This window comes from Rhipicephalus microplus, chromosome 3 (genome assembly GCF_043290135.1).
Source record: "Rhipicephalus microplus isolate Deutch F79 chromosome 3, USDA_Rmic, whole genome shotgun sequence".
In the NCBI taxonomy this organism is placed as follows: Eukaryota; Metazoa; Arthropoda; class Arachnida; order Ixodida; family Ixodidae; genus Rhipicephalus; species Rhipicephalus microplus.
Window position 1 is genome coordinate 40,631,437 of NC_134702.1, and position 21,814 is coordinate 40,653,250.

At 46.1% G+C, this 21,814-nt stretch overlaps 1 protein-coding gene across 1 annotated transcript in view; it reads right to left on the reverse strand.

The window, feature by feature from the left end:
• Positions 1-21,814, reverse strand: part of LOC119176062 (piwi-like protein 1) — a 65,084-nt gene that overhangs the window by 18,939 nt on the left and 24,331 nt on the right. Inside the window, exons 6-15 of the mRNA XM_075889317.1 lie at positions 21,602-21,726; positions 21,381-21,461; positions 19,888-20,082; positions 19,670-19,778; positions 18,526-18,649; positions 11,005-11,122; positions 10,237-10,354; positions 9,460-9,647; positions 5,510-5,658; positions 5,288-5,412 (exon numbers count right to left, since the gene is read on the reverse strand). Of these exons, the coding sequence (XP_075745432.1) occupies positions 5,288-5,412; positions 5,510-5,658; positions 9,460-9,647; positions 10,237-10,354; positions 11,005-11,122; positions 18,526-18,649; positions 19,670-19,778; positions 19,888-20,082; positions 21,381-21,461; positions 21,602-21,726 (1,332 nt within the window). The remainder of the gene's footprint in view (positions 1-5,287; positions 5,413-5,509; positions 5,659-9,459; positions 9,648-10,236; positions 10,355-11,004; positions 11,123-18,525; positions 18,650-19,669; positions 19,779-19,887; positions 20,083-21,380; positions 21,462-21,601; positions 21,727-21,814) is intronic.

Sequence of the window (21,814 nt, forward strand, 5' to 3'; positions counted from 1 at the left end):
CGGAGATTCAATCCAAGCCAAGGCCGCCAGTAGGCCCTTTGGAGTCGACGAGTTATGTGTTCGCTATTGGTGACGGCAGCTGAAAGATGCGTTGGGCCTGCCGTGTGCCTGAGACTGGGATTGATGGTAAACTATTTTTTCAGAAGAAAACTGCGGACGATTCTGTTAAATAGCCATCAGCCCAATATTGACATCCTACGCTTACCTTTTGAGGGCTCCGGTTGAGTGACGAACGCTACCGCAATGGCCACAAGCTTTGCATATGGTATTCTAATTCTCGACTATTTGCTTGCACTTTTTGTGTCTCAAATAAATCTTGCTTTGTGTTCAACCTGTGCTTTTATTGTTGAGGTAAATTTTAATTAGTATTTCTGCAAGCTTGCCGTTAGTTGCTGGTGTGAGAATCCCGATTTGCGGCCACTTCGTTTTCTTTTTCACTCAGTACGTTTTGGTGGAAAGTTTTCCCCGCATAATTCTCACCCCCCCCCCCCCCCCAACTTTGCATCGGTTTAAAAAAAAGTGCGAGGATTATGCGAGTAAATACGGTAGGCACATTTGGTTGTTCTCCTATATATTTAATGATAAAAAGTTGTGGGTAATTGGAACATTGTTTTCCTTACATTGGTTAAATGAAACGAAAGCGGGCAAAATCCATGAACAGCAGAAGTGGCCACGGCAGTCTAACAACCACACAACAAATGCCGAGGCTAGCCTAGCCAAGCCAATCCAGCTATTGCACATGTCTGCACACGCCGAGCAGCAAACAATCCATCTCAATTCCATCTTTCTTGCTTCCATCTCTTCGTGAACATAAGATGGAAACAAAAAAACGGCAGCACAATACACTTTTCCTCGCAACGAAAGTAAATATCATTCAAGAACTTGACCGCAACGACCTACCGGAGACAGGCATTGTGAAGAAGTTCAATATTCCCGAGCCCACGCAGTTGAGGATACTCAAGAACAAAGAGAAAATTGAAGAAGCTGCAAAGCTTGGGAACTTCACCACGGACAGAATGCAAATGAGAACGGTGGCGTACAAAGACTGTGCTCTTTTCTCTGATGCAAGCGTTTGCACAGAGCGAACTTTCAATCAGCGGCCCCATTTTCGAAAAGAAGGCCAAAGAGATTGCTACTCGCATGGGGATCGTGGACTTGCGGGTGAGCGATGGCTATCTAAGCCATTTTAAAAAGTGGCATCATCTTGTCTTTAAGATAGTTTCTGGAAAAAGTGCGGCTGTAAACAGAGATTCCTGTAAGCAATATTAGCAACATTTTCCTTTCTAATCAACTATATAAGTGCTGTATACTTTAAAATGTTTTTGTTCAGTCAGCCACAGTTGGTGCTTTTGAAATAAAGTCATATTTCATTCACTTTGTGGGCCTTTCTTAAATGAAACTTCTAATAAATGGAACAAATTTTCTTGCCACTGCGAGTTACGTTTAGAAGGAGTCCACTGTATTTTCAGTGCTCACTGGCTGCCGCGACATGCTATATAATCTATTTGACATACTTTTGTGATCAATTAAACATTGATATTTACAGGACAGATTGTTTATAAAGACACTACCCGAATGTGTGGTTCTAAAAAAAATCGACTTTTTCGCGATTTTTCGGTTTTCAAAGGGTGCATCCCCCCTTAATGAAACAACAGTTAAGGGGGGACGTGGCAAGTAAAACTAATTTTTTTATTAATGTACTGTTTGTGATGAAATTTGGTGTGTGTATGTGGATGATTGTGAGGATTCCAAATATGAAAACCGTTTTCAAATACCTCTTGTACTTTTTGAGTTACAAGCATAATTATACTAATTAATGCTCTTCACACTTAAAGAGATAATTATTGCTAAATGAAATTATTTTTTCATATTATTATGTTCCCAAAGCATCAACTTGTGCAAAGAAGCTATTAGTTGATTTTTCTAGTTCTTGTAACCATAAATAAAATTTCCAAAACATGGATGTTGTTTTGCGCACACATCGCAGTAATTATAAAATGTGTTCTAAAAATTTTAAATGATGAGTAAGAAGAGAGATAAAGCTTTATTGCACTGCTAAAGGCCTCCTGAGCCTAGTGCAAAAAACGGAACGACTCTATCAGTCTTTGTTAGAAAATGACAGATGTTCTAGCGAAGGCACATAGGCGAAAATCAAGAGTTGAGAAAACTGACTTTGAAAGTTCACTCTTGTTTGGAAGTTCACAACATGCCTAAAACACTCAGAATCCTCCTGGGCAGTAATCCTGAGATGCTGTGGCCTTGGCCTCTGTAGAGTGCAACCCAGTTTTGTGCTTCTTTGTCGTGGAACAATGTGCCTTTTGAGCCCTCTTTACCCTTTTGGCATCCTTTTCGGCTGCTCGCCGCAAAGAGCAGTCTCCTGGATTGAAGCCCAGTTGAGCAGTGATCTCTTGCAGCCACCATTGAAACGGCAGACTGCATCTGCAACTGCACTTTCCACACTTCGAAGGGAGGCGAACTGGTTCTTGGACTGGAGTGACCAAATGAGGCTGTTCATACTCTCCACAGCGTTCTGGGTTTTTCCCTGCGCACACCTTTCAAGGAGCTCTTTGTTCGAGAGGCGCTTGTAGATTGGCAGCAGTGCCACTCGCACGTGAGGGGGCAGTTTATGTTTGTGAGGCGGCAGCGGCTCTCCCTTGGCCAATGCCTGATTGTGCGGGCACCAGGAGTCAGTCCCACTTGGGCACAGGTCGTGGTGTGGATCCTGGTCTGTGGATGTTACATGGTAATAAGTGGCCATGATGGCCCTCTCCATGCCAGGAACATCGTTGGGGTGGCTCTTAATGGCCCAGCCATAATAATTCGTCAACTTCTTTATAAGGCCCTGCGTCAGCCGGCCTTTGCCACCCATGCTCAGTCCTCGGCCTTTGGATTTGTGCTCATCAAGAAGGTTGCGCAAGGAAGTGCCCATTCTTTTTTTCACATGGTTCACACACTCCTGTTTCTTAATCAACATGTAGCCATACACCTTGTCTTGCGTGAGGGCAAGGTACGTACGGCTGTCACCGTCGCAGAGCACATTGATATATCGAAGCTTGTACTTGGTAAACGATCTTTCAAACATGATCCTCGCTGCTTCTACTTCCATTTGGCCTGCATTAGCATCGGTGTTCTTTTGGCACTGTGGCTTGTGTTTCTCAAGCCACTCCTCATAGTTGTCGTCACCAGGCTTGGGGCCAACAGCACAGCCTTGGCAGTAGTTGGACAGGACACAGTGGTCCAAGACCAAGCCTGTGTACAGCTCGATTACACAGCCCACGCCAATATGACTTCTGTGCCCCCTCGTCATCCACGTGCCGTCGTAAATGACGTCAATGTTGCCTGGCACTCCTCCTAGGTCCTTGTAAATGTCATGCACCTTCTGTGCACTTTCTGCTTCAATGCGGGTGGCAGCTGATGTGGTGGCAGGGTGGCTGTACTTCCTTTGCAGTCTCTGGTAGGACTTGTGGTGCAGTGCTCGATGCGAAATGTCCATCGCAGAAAAAATGTCATTTATGGCAGATTTTTTTCTGCCAACTGACTGCACAGCCCTCAAAGCACGCACGTTTACCTCAAAGGGGTTCGTTTTTTGTTGCCCGGTGCACCTCGGGGACGACCACGCACTGTTCACTATGCCACAATTGTCGCAAAAAAGTTCCATCCTCGCCGCGAGTCCAAGGCAGTGCGTAGTCTCGAGGCGTATCGACCCTTCGTCGCACTTTACTGACGAAAGCAGACCGTTCAGCATCTTCTTATTTACAATGAAGAATGTGGAGTCCTTACCGCCGTCATTTTCGTCGCAGCCTTCGTTCAGAAGCTCGAGCTTCCGCTTTGAAGCGGACTTCGATGCTACGGCATCCAAAACATCCTGCCTTGTCTGCGCCCGCTGCGCGATTTCTTCACTGCTCGGAATCTGGGCCGAAACTCGCGATAGAATGTTCGACGCGCGCACGCCCGGAGTTGCAACGGCTGCCGACGCGGTGCCACCGCAATCGGGTTCGCGAGAGCGTCCATCACGGTCGACGGCATCCGGCGGTCTGACATACGACGATGTGGCACCTTCCACACTCTCGGCCTCACAACAATCAGCGAAGGGTCTGAGTAGAGGCTCCGTGACGCTTGAAGAGCATGCTCCGTCCGGAACTGCGACTGGGACGGCAGCCGCAGTCGTCTGCCCTTTGTTCCAAGCTTTCCGACGCTTGCCGTACTTGTGGACGCTCCGGAACTTTTTTTGCGACAACACAGCACCGCAGTATGAGCAAGCACTCAGAAGAGACCACCGATGTAAACAAAGCTTGGTAAAAAAAGCACGCGAACTATCACAAAAACAGCAAACTGGCAAAAAACGAAGCGCACGTCGGATGATTCTCGACACGGCGGCCGCAGATGCGCTCGCGTTTCCAAGGTTGCCAAGGTGCGCGGCGCAGCTTTGACCAGTAAGAGGTCGCGCCTGCTACCACGTGACCCGCGCAGCCAATTGCCGTTCTTCGTTTTCCTTTTTTTACTTGCTCCTCGCGCTTTTATTTTCACTCGGCGAAATACGAGACCGCGACCATCGGGAAGCCGGCTTTCTCCTCTTTCCAAAGCTACCAAAATGGCGGCCCACGGTCAACAACTTGGCGCGTTTGTGCGGCGTGAACAACACCGTTTCAGGGGCTTTTTTTTCGCACTTTTCGGCGACTAGCCTCGGCAAAAACACTATTTGCGGGATTTGTAGCGCACGTTTTGCTGTAATATTTTAGAACAAGGAAGTTGAAGGTCTGAAGATTACGAAAAAAAATAAATCAGAAAATCGCATATTTTGACCAAAATCGGCACTTTACTTGCCGCGCCCCCCCTTAAGTAAAAAAAATTAACAGGCAAGTAAGAAAATTCGATAACCTAGTGATAATGAACTCGCATCTACACCGACTACATGCTAATATTGTTACTAGAGAAGTTCAGTTTAGACAAACCTAAAACAAAGGCCAGAAGCTTCTCACCATGAGCATCTTTAGCGCTTGTCACTAAAGCACGCAAACGTACACTTACACAAGCCACCACCTCTGCTTTTTGTAAGAGGGTGCCACGCTGAGAAACACATACACGTAGTAGACAACACAGGGACTGTGGTTTCGGTGCTTGTGGTGTTTACTACGCATCTTTGTTTGTGCGTTTCTTAGCGCAGCACCCCCTCCAAATTATGACCATGAACCAGCTTGCCCAAAACAAATGTTCTACTACACGTCTGCCTATAGCAGTTGACAGCCTAAAGGACGCAGCAGCCGCTCAAGAGGGAGAGAGTCCATACCGGGATCTCGACAGCCCAAGCTTCTCCACCAAGCTTGCAGTTCATCTGAATGGCAACTTTAGTAGCTACGGACTTCAGATTTTTCTTGTTGCTGATGGTTCTTCCCAGCATCACTTGCGTGTGCACTGCAACAAAGGCACAATGACGAAACTTAGAGCTGCCCAGGGTAATGATCTGATACAAGGGACACCAAGCACACTGCGGCAAAGCTGAACCACTCACGTCCCATGTCTACACAGGCCACCTTCTTGAGACTGTCGTAACGATCCTTTCGATTGTTCGGAAACACTGCCATCAGCATCTCGGTTTCCCTGGGAATATTCTTGAGGCCATTAATGTAGCTGCCGACACGGTCATCATCCAGAGCAACTCTGCAAGGAAAAGTCAAACTGTGGGTACAAAAAGGAAGCCATAGCATGCTACAGCTAAGAGACCACTGAATGAAGTGCTAAATTGCTTCACGTCTGCAGAGCTTTATGTATTCAAGACCTCGCTTCAATAAAAGTGACTGACCCACCACTGGATGTAAACATCCATCTCCAATACAGAAAAGAGCCAGCTGGGCTGTGTAGAGCTCATCACTTTCCACCGTATTCAACACTTTTTCTGCGAGTTACTTTAGAACTTGAATAGGCATCGTGCAACGCTAGCCTTTCTCACTATTGCATGCATCTATGGTTCCATGACAGCTGAGCATAAACTGCGGCTTGCCATCCCACTTCTTTTATAGAAGAGTGGCAGATCAAATACACGCTGTGAGTAAATATTCTCAACGAACATTACGAGTTGCACAACATTTAATACTGCATTGTACACTGACAACAATGCTCGACAACCATTATGCATTGATGACTAACAATGAAAATGTTTTGGGGCCTGCTACCCAGGCCGCAATTTAGGCGCAGTGCCCCTTTCCCAAGCTACGCATCCTTTTCGCATGGGTACTTTTCAACCAGAGGAAATCACTACACGCATGAAATTCAATTACACTCAAACCTCGTTATAATGTAATGAAATATAACTAAATAATGGATGTAACTAAGTAACTGAAATTCCCCTTGAAAGCTCCATTGAGAACCATGCATTTTAAACCCCGTTGTAACGAAGTAAAATTGACTGGTAGATGGATATAAAGAACTAAATAAGTCTATCGAAAAAAACAAACCGTAGTGTGTTAAGTACAGTCGAATCTCATCAATTCGAAAACACTTAATTCGAACTTCCGGTTAATTCGAACTCATTATAAGGTCTCGTCAAAGCCATGTGCATTCCAATGGACCAAAACACCCGGGAATTCGAACGCACAAGCACTCTCGACGGTTAATTCGAACATACCGTGCTCCCAAAATGCTCTCAGCACCCCGCCCAATCCCTCAACACCTCAACGCTGCAAGCTAAAGAAATGAAAAGGAAAGAAAAGGCTGCGGTGGAATGCTTGCTCTCTCTCAAATGCCGATCTGCGACGCGCCCCTGTCACGCCTCTCCCATTTTTGTCCCTGCCATGTAAAGACCCTCCTCCTTCCAAAACCGCGCGCAAAGAGAGGGAAAAAAAATGAAAGCCGTCACTGAGTTGAATGATTGTGTGGTTGAAGGGAAGGATAAAAGCACTATCTTCTGCAGCCCTTGCCCCTTGCGGGAGCATGGCTCTGCGCCTTGAAAAGAAGCGGGGGGAGGGGTTTCTCATGAGCTGGTGCTATGCTTCCTTTCCCTTCCCTCCTTTGTAGCCCTTCTTTTAATGACGTGCGCGGAAAAAGAGAGCAAAAAAAAAAGGCTGTCGTGGAGTGTTGGTCTTCTCTGAAATACTGATCTGCTTCTTTCCGCGTGGACATGCTCCTCCTTTCTCGTCATGTGCTGCCCATGCTGCGACTGCGTAGCAGAGAGTGGGAGGCTCTGCTACGCAGCAGTCGTCGTTGTCATCGTCTTTAGAAAGTGTCGGTGGTGGACGTTTTCGCTTGCAACTTTTCTTGCCAGGACAATGCTGAAGCCAAAAAAGAGATGCTTGGGAAGCTGCATGCGAAATTGATTGACTTGCTGCAAGGCAAACGTGTGCAGACGCGCATCACCGATTACTTCAATTAATAACGGATGTTCTGTGATTTGTGTATAAATATAAGTCTTCTGAAACTTCCCCTTCGAGTGTTAGCTCAATGCACATGCACCACTGCATGTAGAGCCCTCGGTTTATTTGCCTTTCATTAATTCAAACTTCTTTTATTTCGAACAAATTTTTGAGCCCCTCCGAGTTCGAATTATCGAGATCCGACTGTATATCGTTTTCTGTGGAGTTTGATGCTCGTCCGGCGGGGCTATTTCAAACCTCCCGCGCCAGTCTTCCTCACACAGCCAGCAGAGAGGATTGAGGAAGTGCTGAGTGGGTCACATGACGGAGAAGCAGCGCCGCGGTGCAAAGCGATTGTCCTCTCCCGACGGCAACGACTGCGTCTCCACTGCTACCATGGCTGCTACCCTCTGTACCGAGAAAGGAGGACTCTCCGCGACAGTTTTCATTTTTTTCCTCTCTCTCACCGTGCACGGCTTTGAAAGGAGAAGAGTCTGTACGTGCAGAGACAGAAAAGGGAGAAGCGTGGCACAGGCACGTTGCAGATTGGCATTTGAGAGAGAGCAAACAATCCACCGCAGTCTTTTCTTCTTTTTCTTCTTCGCACGCAGGATTGAGAGGTGCTGCTGCAGGATTGGGCATGGTGCTGAGAGCATTTTCTGAGCGGGGTATGTTCGAATTAACCGTCACAAGTGCTTGTGCATTTGAATTACAGGGCGTTTTCGCCCATTGGAATACACATAGCTTTGACAGGACCTCAGCCCAAGTTCGAATTAATGAGGTTCGACTGTGTTTATTTTCCGTCGCCAAGTGGTTGCGTAGCGTTACATCGAGCCGCGAGGCAGTTTCCTTCTTTGCATGTTTAAGGTGTGCGCCCATCTGAGCATACATTGCCACAAACTGTTATAATCGATAATACAAAATAATGGATATACCGTATTTACTCTATTCTACGCGCCCTCAATTGTAACGCGCACCCAGTTTCCACGACGAAAAAAAAAGTAAGACATCGATTGCAACGCGCACCCATTTTTCTCGTTGGCCCGCACGATCACACCACTCGAAAAAACGACTCCTTTTGGGAGCGTCTTCCGTTTAAATATGGGAAACGGGGGAAGCTTGTGCCTATCTGACGTGCAACGGAGCATTGCAGTCACTCTAGTTTTACCGTGGCCCGATGTCAGCACGCGAACTTGCTTCGCCCCCTTCTCGACGGTTGTGGTGCCAGGCATGTCGAAGAGGCGTCTGATCGGCATACCCGATTTGCCCAAGCAGGTAGCCGTTGTTGTGCCGCAAGTTTAGGACGAACCTCTGAAAACTGTGAAGCTTTTCATCGTACTCCTCCGGAAACTTTTCGCACATGCCCGTTCGCCTTCAGAGGGAAAAGCCTTTCCTCTTCATAAAGTTAGTCAGCCAGCACCTGCTCGCTTTAAACAGGCTCCGCATTAGCCCTTTTTTTTAAGGCTAACTGGATAGCCTGCACTTGGAGCAGTTCTGTCGTCACGGGCCGCTGTGCCGCTCACTGCTCAATCACATACTCGCCGAGCAGCTCTTCAATTTGCGGAAACCGACCCTGCTGTGGTCTAATGAAGCCTTTGAGTGAATCTTTGCTGTCGACAATCTGCTTTTGTTTCCGCCAGTTCCGCAAGCACGTTTCGGGAACTCCGAACGACCGCGATGCGGCCAGATTTACGTCCGTTTCGGCACACGCGATGACTTTTTTTTAAAGCAGCATCGTGGTGCACTCGTCAAGTTTTTGGAGTCTGCACTTCCATGCCGTCGATGCTAATGCACTACAAGATGACGAACTCCTCAGCACATGTACGAAGTGCCGCACATGGGAAACACATAGGCAGAAATAGCCGACGCGCCATGCCAACGCACGTAGGGGGCGGCCATTTTGGAAATGCCGATGGCAATAGAATCATCGTATTCATTTTTTTTTTTTTTCGTACTCGATTCTAACGCACGTGCGAATTATGGACTCGCTTAACCGAAAAAAAGTGGCACGTTAGATTCGAGTAATTACGGTAACGAAATAATTGTGGCTCCCCTCCAACTTCATTATAATGGGTTTTGAGTGTAAATTCACTTGAGCTGCTTCAATACGTACAACTGCGGCTGCTGCATGGTCACTCCCATTGGCGGTCCAACACACATCAGCTCACGTACAAAGTCCTGAGCATTCTGCATGTCACGACGAGTGCACACAACCACCCAGGACCGGATCTGGACAGCCTTGAACATCGTCTTGTCACGCATCTCCCGCGAGAAGTCTGCAGTCATGGGGTTCACATTGGACTGAAAGACGAGGGGGCAAATAGAGCAATTTTAGAGAAAAAAAAGTCAATGCTGCCAGTCTTTCGACACGAATGAAAGAAGTAGGAAGCTAGCAAGAGGGCAAGAAACACCTTTATAGCATTTACACCAACTCTCTCGGAAATACACCACCATCGCACTATTCAAATGTAAACTGCTGCTGGGCACCTTGTGCAAGGTGCTTTAAAATTGTCCATACTCTCGCACACTTTTGTGTAACGGCAAGCCACAGTAGGTCTTGCAGTGTTGCAGCAAGGGTGCTCAATTTTACATGAACACAGGCACAGGGTCGATTTAGCATCACGCACAATTTAATAAACTTGACTTGACTTAACTTGACTTAACTTAACAACACCAAAGAGTAAAACAAATAGAGCCCACGACATCACATCATCGCCAATTTTAGGTGGCATGTCCCAATAATCATACTATTAGATTTCACATATAAACGAGAGCAAGTACATGAAATTTACACTTGACAAAAGTCGCATCAATGAACTTATCGGGGTAATGAGCAATGCTACTAATATGTTGACACTAATAAACGTTGATGAAAAGAAAAAAAGTATACCCTGATGTTATTTCCATGAATCACTCTTTCAGGCTGCACTTGACGAGCATCAATTTCAACGAGGGCCTCCGAGAACTTCAGACCCCACTGGCCCATTTCCTTTTGTACTTGTGGATGCCTGCAGAAAAGTGCAAATTTGTTGAATAATGAAATGGCGATAGAGCTTCCTGAACACAAGCACTGCATGTCTTAGCGGAAAATGTTGAAAGCAGAGCTGCTCACTTCTTTCGAAGCAAAGGGTGGAACCTACCATTTAGGCTGCAATGTTTCAAACTCTAATAAAACATTCCAACACTTCTTGTCAGCATAACTACATTCAATATGGCACACGTGGTTCTTTAATGAACATTTATGTACAGCTATATAAAAGTAATAATGTCTCCCTCGTCTTTTGCTCCCAGAAAGCTTACTGCACTTAACCCTCACTATAACAAAGTTGCATCTTATAAGAAAATAAGTTCATTATATCCAAAAACAAGTTTAAAGATTTGTTCTTAACACTATCGGAAGACCATTTCTCATTTACTTCGCTACAGCCGATATTTTGTTATATCCATGTTCGTTCTATCGAGATTTGAGTGTAACACTGCGCTTAGCAGGAAATTACAAGCAACTAAGCCCGAAGTGGTAGGTAATCAGATCTGCATAGCTAACCAATCCAGGAAAAGTATACACGACATAGGCAGGCGTACAAATAGCAAGGAAACCAAGATCCTTTTCACGCCATCTCAAAAGATCTAAGTGAATGCAGGAAACACTCATACACACCTGCTCATATTCCGCATGAATTCGTTCAGGTTGGCCACACGCTTGGCGGGGTCCAACTTCATTTCGCTGGCCAGGTCCTTCATGATGCTGAAGTTTGAGCGAATGTCGTCCGTCAACCCTGCAATGGAAAAGAACGGTCACCACATCATGGCCACTTTCGGCCGAAATCTGAGGGAGCACTTTTAGGCCGCCAGCTCTCAGAGCACACTCCATCAGAGAAGATTTCGTGTCATTAGGGTCACAGAAGTTGGTGCAGGTGGCATTTAATGTGCTTAAAGATGGCGTGCTTAGCGCAGTGCCATCCATACTGTCGCACCTACATGAGCCAATACACCCAGTCTCGCAAGACATAGCAAATGTGACCACAATCCCGAAGCAGCCAATAGCCGAGAACATAGAAAAAATAGACTTTCGTACATATTAACACAGAGCTTTATACAATTTCTGGGCTAAATAATAATTATATTTAACAAATACAGTGGAACCACAATTATATGACTTTTACGGGACGACACAAAACCGCTGTATAACCTGGGCATTGTATAATAGAAAAACTAAGAATACAGGCAGTGACACTCGGCCTTGCACAAAAAAACAGGTGTAGACCGCCTGCATAAGCCCACTACACGACCTTGTACTTCAAGGAAAGTAGATTAAATTATTCTAGCCAATAGCAGCACTACTTACTTGAAGCATGTGCAAGCGAATCGTTAATTCCCAACTTTTGTCCACACATGGAAACGACACCGCATTGCTAACACAGGGGTGGAAGAGGGCTTCGGTCTTTTGAAGCAGCCCAGGAAGAAAGAATAATGCAGTTTTGGAGCAGTAAATGGGTGTTTGGAAGCAGCTTTGAAGCACAAAAAGGTGTGTTTTGCAGCAATGAAAGTTGCAGCAACACATCACTGTTGATTAATTTTCTCTTTCTGCTCAAAACAATGGTTCCAGCCGTTTTAACTAAACGTCCCATGCTGATGATGTAACCGACACTGAAAGTGCAGCAACTCAAATAAAAAACATTAGCGATGCTTTGGGTAGCTACTAGACCTCGGACGAATGAAAATCGTTACTGCTAAAATGTAGGAATGTTAAACATCTGATTAAAACGCCGCATCACAAAACAACTCAAGACAAGAGATGAGCTAATAAATGTTATCTTCATTTTAAACCCAATACGAGTGTAAAGATTTTCATTAAAGAACTCATGTTCCAGTCATTAAAGTACCAGTATCGACATCAGAGCTGCGAGGAAAATATAAGTGTACTCGCCACGCCGATGCCAAGTGATGGCACGAAATGTTTTATTTATTGCAATAACAATTACTGTATATGGACACTTTCAACTAATTTTAGCTTTCACTGTGATGTTCCACGTAAGCCTCAAGTTGGTAATATCCCCCGCGCATCGCAAGTTCTACCAGCTGGTAAAATCGCGCAAGCATGGGGCGACTGACACTGCAGAGTATAAACGAGATGGCCCATCTCAGTCGCTCGGAGGGCGCATGCGATGACATCCCGCCACGTGTCAGAACTGCTGTCGAATGCTCAAGCAGAGAGGAAATGTGCGACCAGTCTTCAACGAGCATAAAGGGGTAAGGAGAGGGGGTTGCACGAGCAGCATTACAATTACAACATTGCAATTTGTTGCTGTAGCATTTATCGCTTCACTCTTGCGGTGAAACTGATTTTAATTTCATTTATTTTCTATTTGAAGGTCTCCATCGCAGAGCACATGTGATGGAGACCACAGTGCTCAATGGTGGCTCTGCAACGGCACCCCAAGATTTTTGCAACACCACTGCAGTCTTGATTGACCGACTAACAGCTTCGCCACTCAAAGACAGAGCCACATTGAGGTCTGCACACAAACGCCACTTCAACAAAATTCATGTATTTTGTTCATGTGGCGCAAGATTCATGCACGGTGTTGAGCTCATGCATGGTGCAAGCACCGTTCATGAACCGAAATACGACATGACCGAACCACACGAGATATGAATGCAGCTGCGTCCTTTGGGTGTCCAACGCATGTTGCTCGGTCGATAAGACTCTGCTAAATTTGGCGTTGCATGGGCAAATTGCAGTTTATGCACAGCAGGTCATATTGTCACAGAATGGCACAACCCTTCCAACCCTGCAAACAGCCTCTCGCCAGAAGAGACAAAGTGAGACACAGTGCCACTGCTAGGGAGCCTTAATACGAGCGCGTCTCCATGTTTTAGTGTGGTGTCAGCATTTGACCCACCACTTGCCGCCGCCCGCAAAAACACAATGTTGCCAGTTCCGGTTTCCATGGCAACAAGCGCCATGTTGGTTCGCGCGGCAAGGCGTTCCTGCTCCGCCGCACTGCACCAGCTGCATGTTGGCGCGGGTGTGCAAGCTGAGGTATGAGCTGCGTTTCACTACACCATAGACCTAGCTTCTGCTACAACACCATCCTCGCGTTAAGCGCACCTACAAAAACTTCGGAGTACAAATGCAAAGGTGCTGCGTGCCACAATACAAAACCATCTGGAGACTGCCCCATTTCCCTACTTGCTCTAGTCAACGGAAACGCTGGATTACACAAGTGAAGCGAGATTGCTTGGAGCCGTCTACTTCTCCCGATGTTGGTGAGGTAAGTACCCATCGTATTTCGAGTAGGTTGAGTATATCGTTGCACATTTCGTGAAATAATTGACTTATTCATAAAACGAAAAGCAGTTTGAGCAAAGTAAGTACTACAACTTGCACAGTAAAAATTGATCAGATTTTCATCACGGGAAACGCCACGACCGTAAACCACCGACAGACGCTTGCATTCACGTCTTCCTTTGCTGGCAGCTGGTCGCGTTTCCGCGCTTTCAGCTTGGTCATTGAGGAAGGGCACTTGGAGAGGTAGACAGGCGAGCCGACAAACACGTTCCCTGTAGACTCTTGTAGTCTTGCACAGTTGCAACACAATGAAATTTTGTGCAGCTTGCCAAGGGGTATTCGTTTTTCCCTTCAATGGCATGTGAAACCACACCGAAACTTGCTCAACAATGACAAAAAGCATTTTGCTTTTCTATGTGTTGCACAATAAAATTCAGCGGTTAATCGAAACAGTGCTTATTGGTCACCTACGGTTAAATGGCACATACTCTAAACACAGCATAGGCTCGCTCAGGCCAAAGGTAGTCTCACAACCATGGCAACACCTTGAGACAAGCCAATCCAGTAGCCATTCTCGTTTGTGGTGGCTGTGGCAGCCGAGTCGGCGAGTCAGTTGTGTGTTAGGCCTATTTGTGCAACTAAGTGCAGTCGATCACAATGTTTTTCAGCCCGATGGAAAGTAAGCGGCCACAACATGCACTCTCGCTTCAAAAAGGCTGCGAATTCTTCAGGAGCTCAATCAAAGCGGCCTGTCCAAGACGGAGGTGGCGAAAAAGTACAACATCCCAAAATCGACGCTGTCGCGGATCTGCAAAGACAGAGAACAGATTGAAGGTGCTGTAAAGAACAGGACCTTTACATATAAACAGATGCGGACAAAGCCTTATGAAAAACCAGAAAAAGTGCTTTTTCTGTGGTTCAAGCGTGCATCAAGTTCCAATTTACCCATAAGCGTACCAATTCTCGAGCAGAAAGCATGACAGATCGCCATGCAAATGTGTGTTGAGAACTTCATCCTAAGCGATGAATGGCTCAGTCGCATAAAAACACACCATGGCCTAGTCTTCAAAGCAATCTCAGGTGAGAGTGGTGCAGTCAACAGGGACATTTGCACCGACTGGCAACAGGGGTGGTTTTAAGAAAATTTTGATGAGCTTTGAGCCATGAGACGTCTTCACCGTCGACGAGATGGGTCTTTTTTATAAGGCGCTTCCATCAAAGACTCTCACCTTCAAAGGAAAACCTGTAGCGGAGGAAAACACAGTAAAGATCGCATCAATGTGCTGGTGGGTGCATACATGGCAGGAGATAAGAAATTGAAGCTGTTGGTAATAGGAAAATCAAAGCACCCACGTTACTTCAAAGGCGTTCGACACCTTTCCGTTGCATACCATGCGAACGAAAAACCTTGGATGACCATGGCCATTTTCGAAAACTGGCTACGGGAGGAAGACGCAAGATTTACGAGGCAAGGCAGGAAGGTTGTCTTCATCGTGGCCCAGCCCACAGCCAGGTTGAAACTCTCCAAGCCATCACTCTGGAGTTATTGCCAGCCAATGCAACGGCAGTGATCCAGCCGATGGATGAAGGGATTATTCAGAACATTAAACTTCATTACCACAGACAATTGCTCCATCGAATGCTGCTTTGTGCAGACAGCAGGAAATGCTACAGCATAGAATTATTGGCAGCCATCCACATTTTGGCTCGTGCTTGGGAGCGAGTGAAGACAACAATAATACACAGATGCTTTCATCATGCTGGCTTTCAAGTGCAAAAAGCAGTACCTGATGAAGAAAGCCCTCCTGATGCCGACATTGAGGCAGTATTCAGTGAGGTTGTGCCCTCTGCCCCTTTGACGCTGCAGGACTACGAATCAATTGATGAAAATGTTTGTACCTGTCATGAGAAGACTGTGGAGAAAATGATTTCCAAGTGCAAGATGAGGATCAACCTTCCAGCGATGAATGTGATGACAATATTGCCAGTGCAGTGGTGCCACCAGACCGATCAGCTAAAGAGGCTCTTGAACTTTTACAACCCCTTCACTTTTTTTTTTTCTCCTACTCATCCTCATGAGTAAGGTGAAGTTCATGCAATTTGAATAAAAGTTTTGATTCACTAAATAAGTGTACTTTGCTTAAATGAAACTTCTGATAAATGGAACAGTTTTATGGATCCCCTTTCAGTTCCGTTTAGGAGGAGTCGACTGTATATGTACACTAAGCAAATCTGTTCGTCCATAACTCAAATATCCCCTCTTTGAGATAGGTGCTGTGTCATTATTTTTGTCGTGCTTTTGTTCCATAACCAGCAAGAAAGATGATTTGATATCGTCAACTCAGTTTTTATTTAGTGCTTGTGGAGAAAATGTGTGTGGGCTCAGTGTATGTGGGCGGCGCTGTGTATAAATTTTTGCCTTGCTTTATTGTAGGCCCACTGCGAAGACACAAGCTTCCAGCAAAGGAGGCAGGACAGTTTGAAGAATATAATTGATTGATATGTGGGGTTTAACGTCCCAAAACCACCATATGATTATGAGAGACGCCGTAGTGGAGGGCTCCGGAAATTTCGACCACCTGGGGTTCTTTAACGTGCACCCAAATCTGAGCACACGGGCCTACAACATTTCCGCCTCCATCGGAAATGCAGCCGCCGCAGCCGGGATTCGAACCCGCGACCTGCGGGTCAGCAGCCGAGTACCTTAGCCACTAGACCGCCGCGGCGGGGCAGTTTGAAGAATATAAGCTCAGATGCTGTTTGCAATAAAATCTGAACTGGAAGAACTTGGTTTGTCCCTTGTTGCTCCCCTTTGCTTTTCTTCTAGCCTAATACACAGTCTTGTTGGGGGGATGGAGAGGGTTGGCGTAATATGATTGACTGCCCTACTATTTTCTGGGAGAACATTGCGAGTTATCTGGTTGTTTGATCTTCTGCCTTCCCTGTCGTTATGGGTAACGTCACACCATACAGCATGTTCTCGAGTCTTGCACTAGAAGGCCTTTGAGGTGTCTGCAGTGATAAGGTTAATTTGCTTCAGGAATGCCGCGCATACACTGAAGTCCGTTCACAGTGACATCAAGGTTCTCCCCTTCACAAATATAGGCTCCCTAAATATCCTCACTCCGCCAGTGCAGTGGGTCTACCAGGTGGGAGAAACGAACTGTTTCAACAATATTTTATACAAACTCGAGCCACGAACACGGCGGCTAGCTTCAGAAAACTACCCTTCAGCTTTCAGAACTTGCTATATAAAAAAACCACCCCCTTCTCGTTAAAACCCATGCTGCCTTCAATGTAAATGAGCGACCGCTCACAACCAACATGGCGGCCCCTCAAGTATGGCGGCCGTTTTAGCCAGTTGTAAGCAACCATGATCGAAGTTTTCACCACCCTAAAACACGGAGACGTGCGCACATGAAGGCTCCCTAGCCACTGCCATTAGATAATAATGACGGACCACAAGTTCACTAAGTTGCGTAAAATGCCTTCGTGCTTAACTGAACTGTGCGCATTAAAATTTGTTGTCTTATGAAGTGTGTGATATCCCGCTTATGTAATGAACGTTGGCGTCAAGTGAAAGTTATTTTGCACGGTGAAAACAGCTGCATCGCGCCCTTATGCGTGCTCGCTCTTGTGACTGCTAGTTGCACAAACCAAGACAGCAGAGCAGCTGCGCACCAAGCAGGAAAAGTTCCACAGAACGAAAACATTATAATATCAGTATGTTAGAAATGAGCTTTTGGACCAGCAGAAGCTACTCTGGACGGAGTTTCTCTAGATAACGACCCTATGTACCTGCACAATCAAGGCGTACACAGAAGTGCATGAACTGCCAGGAGAAGAAATTTTCCATTCCAAGAAGACATCCTGTCTCAATATATACTAATCAACCTAGAGGAACGCAAGTTCATATTTTGCACTGATGAGTATTTGGTCAACGTTCGTTGCAAGTAAAGGTGTTTTTTTTTTAGTTCAGACGAAATCGGAAAGTTGTTATGAGATGCGAGTTCGGCATAAAACTACATCACATAATCAAGGTTTATAACACATTAACTATTGTTATTTTGCTGGGACCAAACCAATTCGTCGCAAAAGGAGGATCATCGTCACACCCCCACTTAAGTCATTTTAATGACTTAAGTGTGTTTATTATGAGAGTGTGTTCATTACGCGAGTAAATACGGTATTAGAGAATTTGAATACCGTACACAAAGCTCGTGGGCATTGCGGGAGTAGCGTTAGCGTTCGTCACTCAACAGGAGCCCGCAAAAGGTTAGGGTATGACGTCAACTTTGAGCTGATGGCCATCTAACACAGAATCGCCCGCATTGCCTTCTGACAAAATAAAGTTTACCACCCTTCCCAGTCTTAGGCACACAAAAGGCACAACGCATCTTGGTGGCTTTCAGCTGCTCGTGCCGCCATCGCCAGTAGCGAACACAAAACTCGTCGGCTCGAAGTGTCCACCGGCGGCCCTGTTGCCGTTGTTTAGTGCACGATCAATCACCTTCAACTTGAAAGCAGCCGTGTTGCTTCCATATCAGCCCTTAGAATAACCACAGAACGAACACATTGCACACTAACACGCCACAATTCACACTCGCCACTTTGGCATGGCTTAAATTGAGCCTCCGTGCGCAGATGGCATCAGGTGGCACGCGCTATCATCAGTGGCTGGGACAAGCAGACGAATTTACTGCTGCGATTTTTGGGGGTGCGATAATTACTCAAGGAAAAAGAATCTTACTTTTGTTGGGCGAAGCGGGAGGTGTGAAAATTATGCGAGTTCGAGGATTACATGAGTAAATACGGCATAATCGAAGTTCCACTGCAACCGAATAAATACGAAAAAGAAAACAAATTTTACAGGTGCTTTCCACTAACCAGTGAGGAAGCACAGCTCTGGAATGAGGTACAGGTTGTCTGTGCGGCCAACCCTAATGTCGCGTTCTCTTGGGCGACACACAAGCAGAGGCTGATTGAGGTCCCTGATGTCCTTTTGGTAGTGCTGCACATGGAGAAGACATGCATGAGGTGGCATAATCCGGGCTTACAGCAGAGCCCACTGTAAGCTACAGGTTTTGGACAATACTCGTCGACGTAAACTGGTCACTAGAGGTGTTGCCCGATGCCTAATACCCGTCTGCCAATACAGTTGCAACCCTTTAAGGGAGGCATGCCCCTTGGAGCAGTTCGTTGTCCCTTACAAGAGAGATGGTACCATGGTAGCATGGTACCATGTTCTTATTTTCTGATCAGCACCTTTTTTTATGTAGATGCACTGGCACCAATTGTCTCTTACATTTGCTTGTGGTGCACCCCTTCCATTTCAGTCTTCGAACAGTTTTTCCGTTACAATGATTATATTAGTGCAGTGGTTCTCAGCCATGGATGTGTCGGGGACCCCTTGTGGACTGGTGAAAGTAATGGGGGACCCTTTGCAGCAAAAGGGAGGTGGTGAGGGGGGGCACGTAGGTAAATTAACACTACTGGAGCGTGAAACAGGAGCCTTTTATTGCTACCGAAAATATCAATAAACATGCCACACTGCTTCACTCTAGACAGTTCATCAGTATGTTGCACAGTTCTGCTTAAAGAAAAGTAAGTGTTTCGCAGATCTTACAAATAGCTTCGCGAACCCACATTTGAGAACCACTGCATTAGTGCATTACAAAAGCATTCAGTGCACCACCTAAGCACGTGACGAGAACAAGTTCAAATAATCCTTAGCCATTTTCTTGTAGAGCAATATTAACTTCTGGAGACATTATTTTAGAATAAACAAAGTCCGTAAATGACAAATTTTCATGTAGTTTTTGCACACAGTACATTGTTCAATTTATGATCAACAAGCACAATTATTATTATGCTTTTATTTTTTGTAAATGCAAAGAAGTGGGGCCAAGAAACATGCAACAATCAATTGGCAAGTTGCTGGAAGAGATTCGGTCTCACCACACGGCTTTGTTATAACACGGTTCAACAGCTCACAGCTTACCGATGCCACACAAAAACAGCATTCACTTACGTCCTTGTAGTACTTTATATAGGTGATTGGGCCCTCCTTCGTGTCGAAGGTCTGCTGTGGGTTCTTTGTCCAGTCAATATCATCCACTCGGTATGTCCTGTTGTTGTATCTGCACAGGGACACAAAGCGACAGGATGGGCACAAAGAAGCACGCTACCAGAAGCAACACCGCCAGAGGGTGTTTTCTCTAATCTAGTGCTACGGGACAAGAAGGCCACCTCGTCATGACGATGCAGCCGACCACAGCCTTGACTGCTTCGTCCTTGTAGTTGCCGCGAGCGTTCTGCTGCAGCGAGCCGAGAAGGTGGAGGACGTTCTCCGTGCGAAGCACCTTGTGCACAGTGTCAACTACCATGAGGATGCCACCGTCGTGCTGACCGACCGCAGTGGTCAGACCTTCCCAAACTTCCAGCCTGCGCGATGGAGCCACAGCCACAAGCTTTAGGTAAACACTACAGCCACATTGATTATGATATACAAGGACGGGGTATCTATCTCTCTATCTCTCGAGCCGTGGACAGCACGAAAGTGTGACTGCAGGCCAAGAAAAAAACCCAAGTTTCTTCACAGCATCACAGAACAGTATTTTAAGCCAGTTTCCCTCATTTACAACCTTTTTCATGATCTTGATCGACAGAACCTCTAGTATCATGCTATACACAATACTCAAAAATTGAAGCATATTATATTCTTTAGTATAATAAGTACTATTAGAGAGTGCTCGTGATAGTCGCATCATATTGCTTTATGTCTGGCTGCTAAATGTAACGCTGGCTCTGATGCAAGGGTTAACGCAAAAAAATTATGCCAATATAGCAAAGTGTAGACGCTGGAAATGAAAGTATGTGCACCACTTATCCCTAAATTATAGGCTTCTGCTAATACAGTCGAATATCATTAATTGAAACACGCTTAATTCAAACTTCCGGCTAATTCGAACTCACGATGAGATCCCGTCAAAGTTATGTGTATTCCAATGGGCAAAAACGCCCGGTAATTCAAATGCGCAAGCACTTGTGACGGTTAATTCGAACATACCGCGCTTCGAAAATGCTCTCAGCGTCCCGCCCAATCCCGCGGCGGCACCTGCAATACCTCAACACTGCGTTCCCGACACTGTTACGTTTGAAGACTTTGCAAACGTCGACAGTGCAGTGTCGTCGTGTGCCGGATTGAATGACAACAACATAATTGAGCAGGTTCTGCAACCGTCAAATAGCGGCTCTGACTGACGATGATGACGCGCCGTCTGCTCCGGAGCAGATGCATGCGGACCTGTCTCGAGCCCTCGCTGTTCTTTCATCGTCGCACAACGATCGTATCACACTGGAAGAGATACAGGCGGACTTGCGTGCACGTAAGCGGAAGTGCATGCAGCAACGCATTAACGACTTTTTTCGGCCACCGGTAGACTGAAGTGTCAATAAATGTTTTTTTTTTTTCTGACGCACTCGTTTTTTCGGACTTTCAATAACTCGGACTTATTTGCCTCCCCCGTGGAGTCGGAATTATTGGTCGTCGACTGTATTGCCTTCGCTGCTTTGCCGAGTAGAACCCAATATTTGCTCCAACTGAAAGTTCCCTCGAAATGAGTCTAAACTATTTGGTATGCTTACGTCCCCTGAACTTTCACAGCATGACAACAGAGCAAACACAGATTGCAAAATGAGAAATATGTGTAGAACGTGACGCAGACTGCTCACAATCTTACCCATGACGGCTGATTGGCTTCGGACCAGCAGCATTGAAGAACTGGCGCCGGATCTGAACAAATTGCATGCTCTCCAGGTTTCTGCACGAATAACAAAATACGATACGAGCACTATTAGTAATCGGGAAGACAGAATAAGACCCACGTGCACAACTGCTATGCGAGAGCAGTCTGCCATACTTCACCCCCCCCCCCAACACTAAAAAGTGAAGGCCCCTCACCTGCGCATCTGAGTGTTGAAAATTCTCAGCAGCTCTGGGTTGTTGGGGGCAAGCTCCTGGACATGCTTCACTGTGATGCGAATTTGCGCACCATCAGTGCGGCGCTGAGAGTACAGCTCTGTGACCTGAAATTTGGTTGGCAATGACACACATTGGCAACTCTCTCACACGTCCTTACGAGATTGCCTCGATCGTGAGAAACACTGAAGCAGA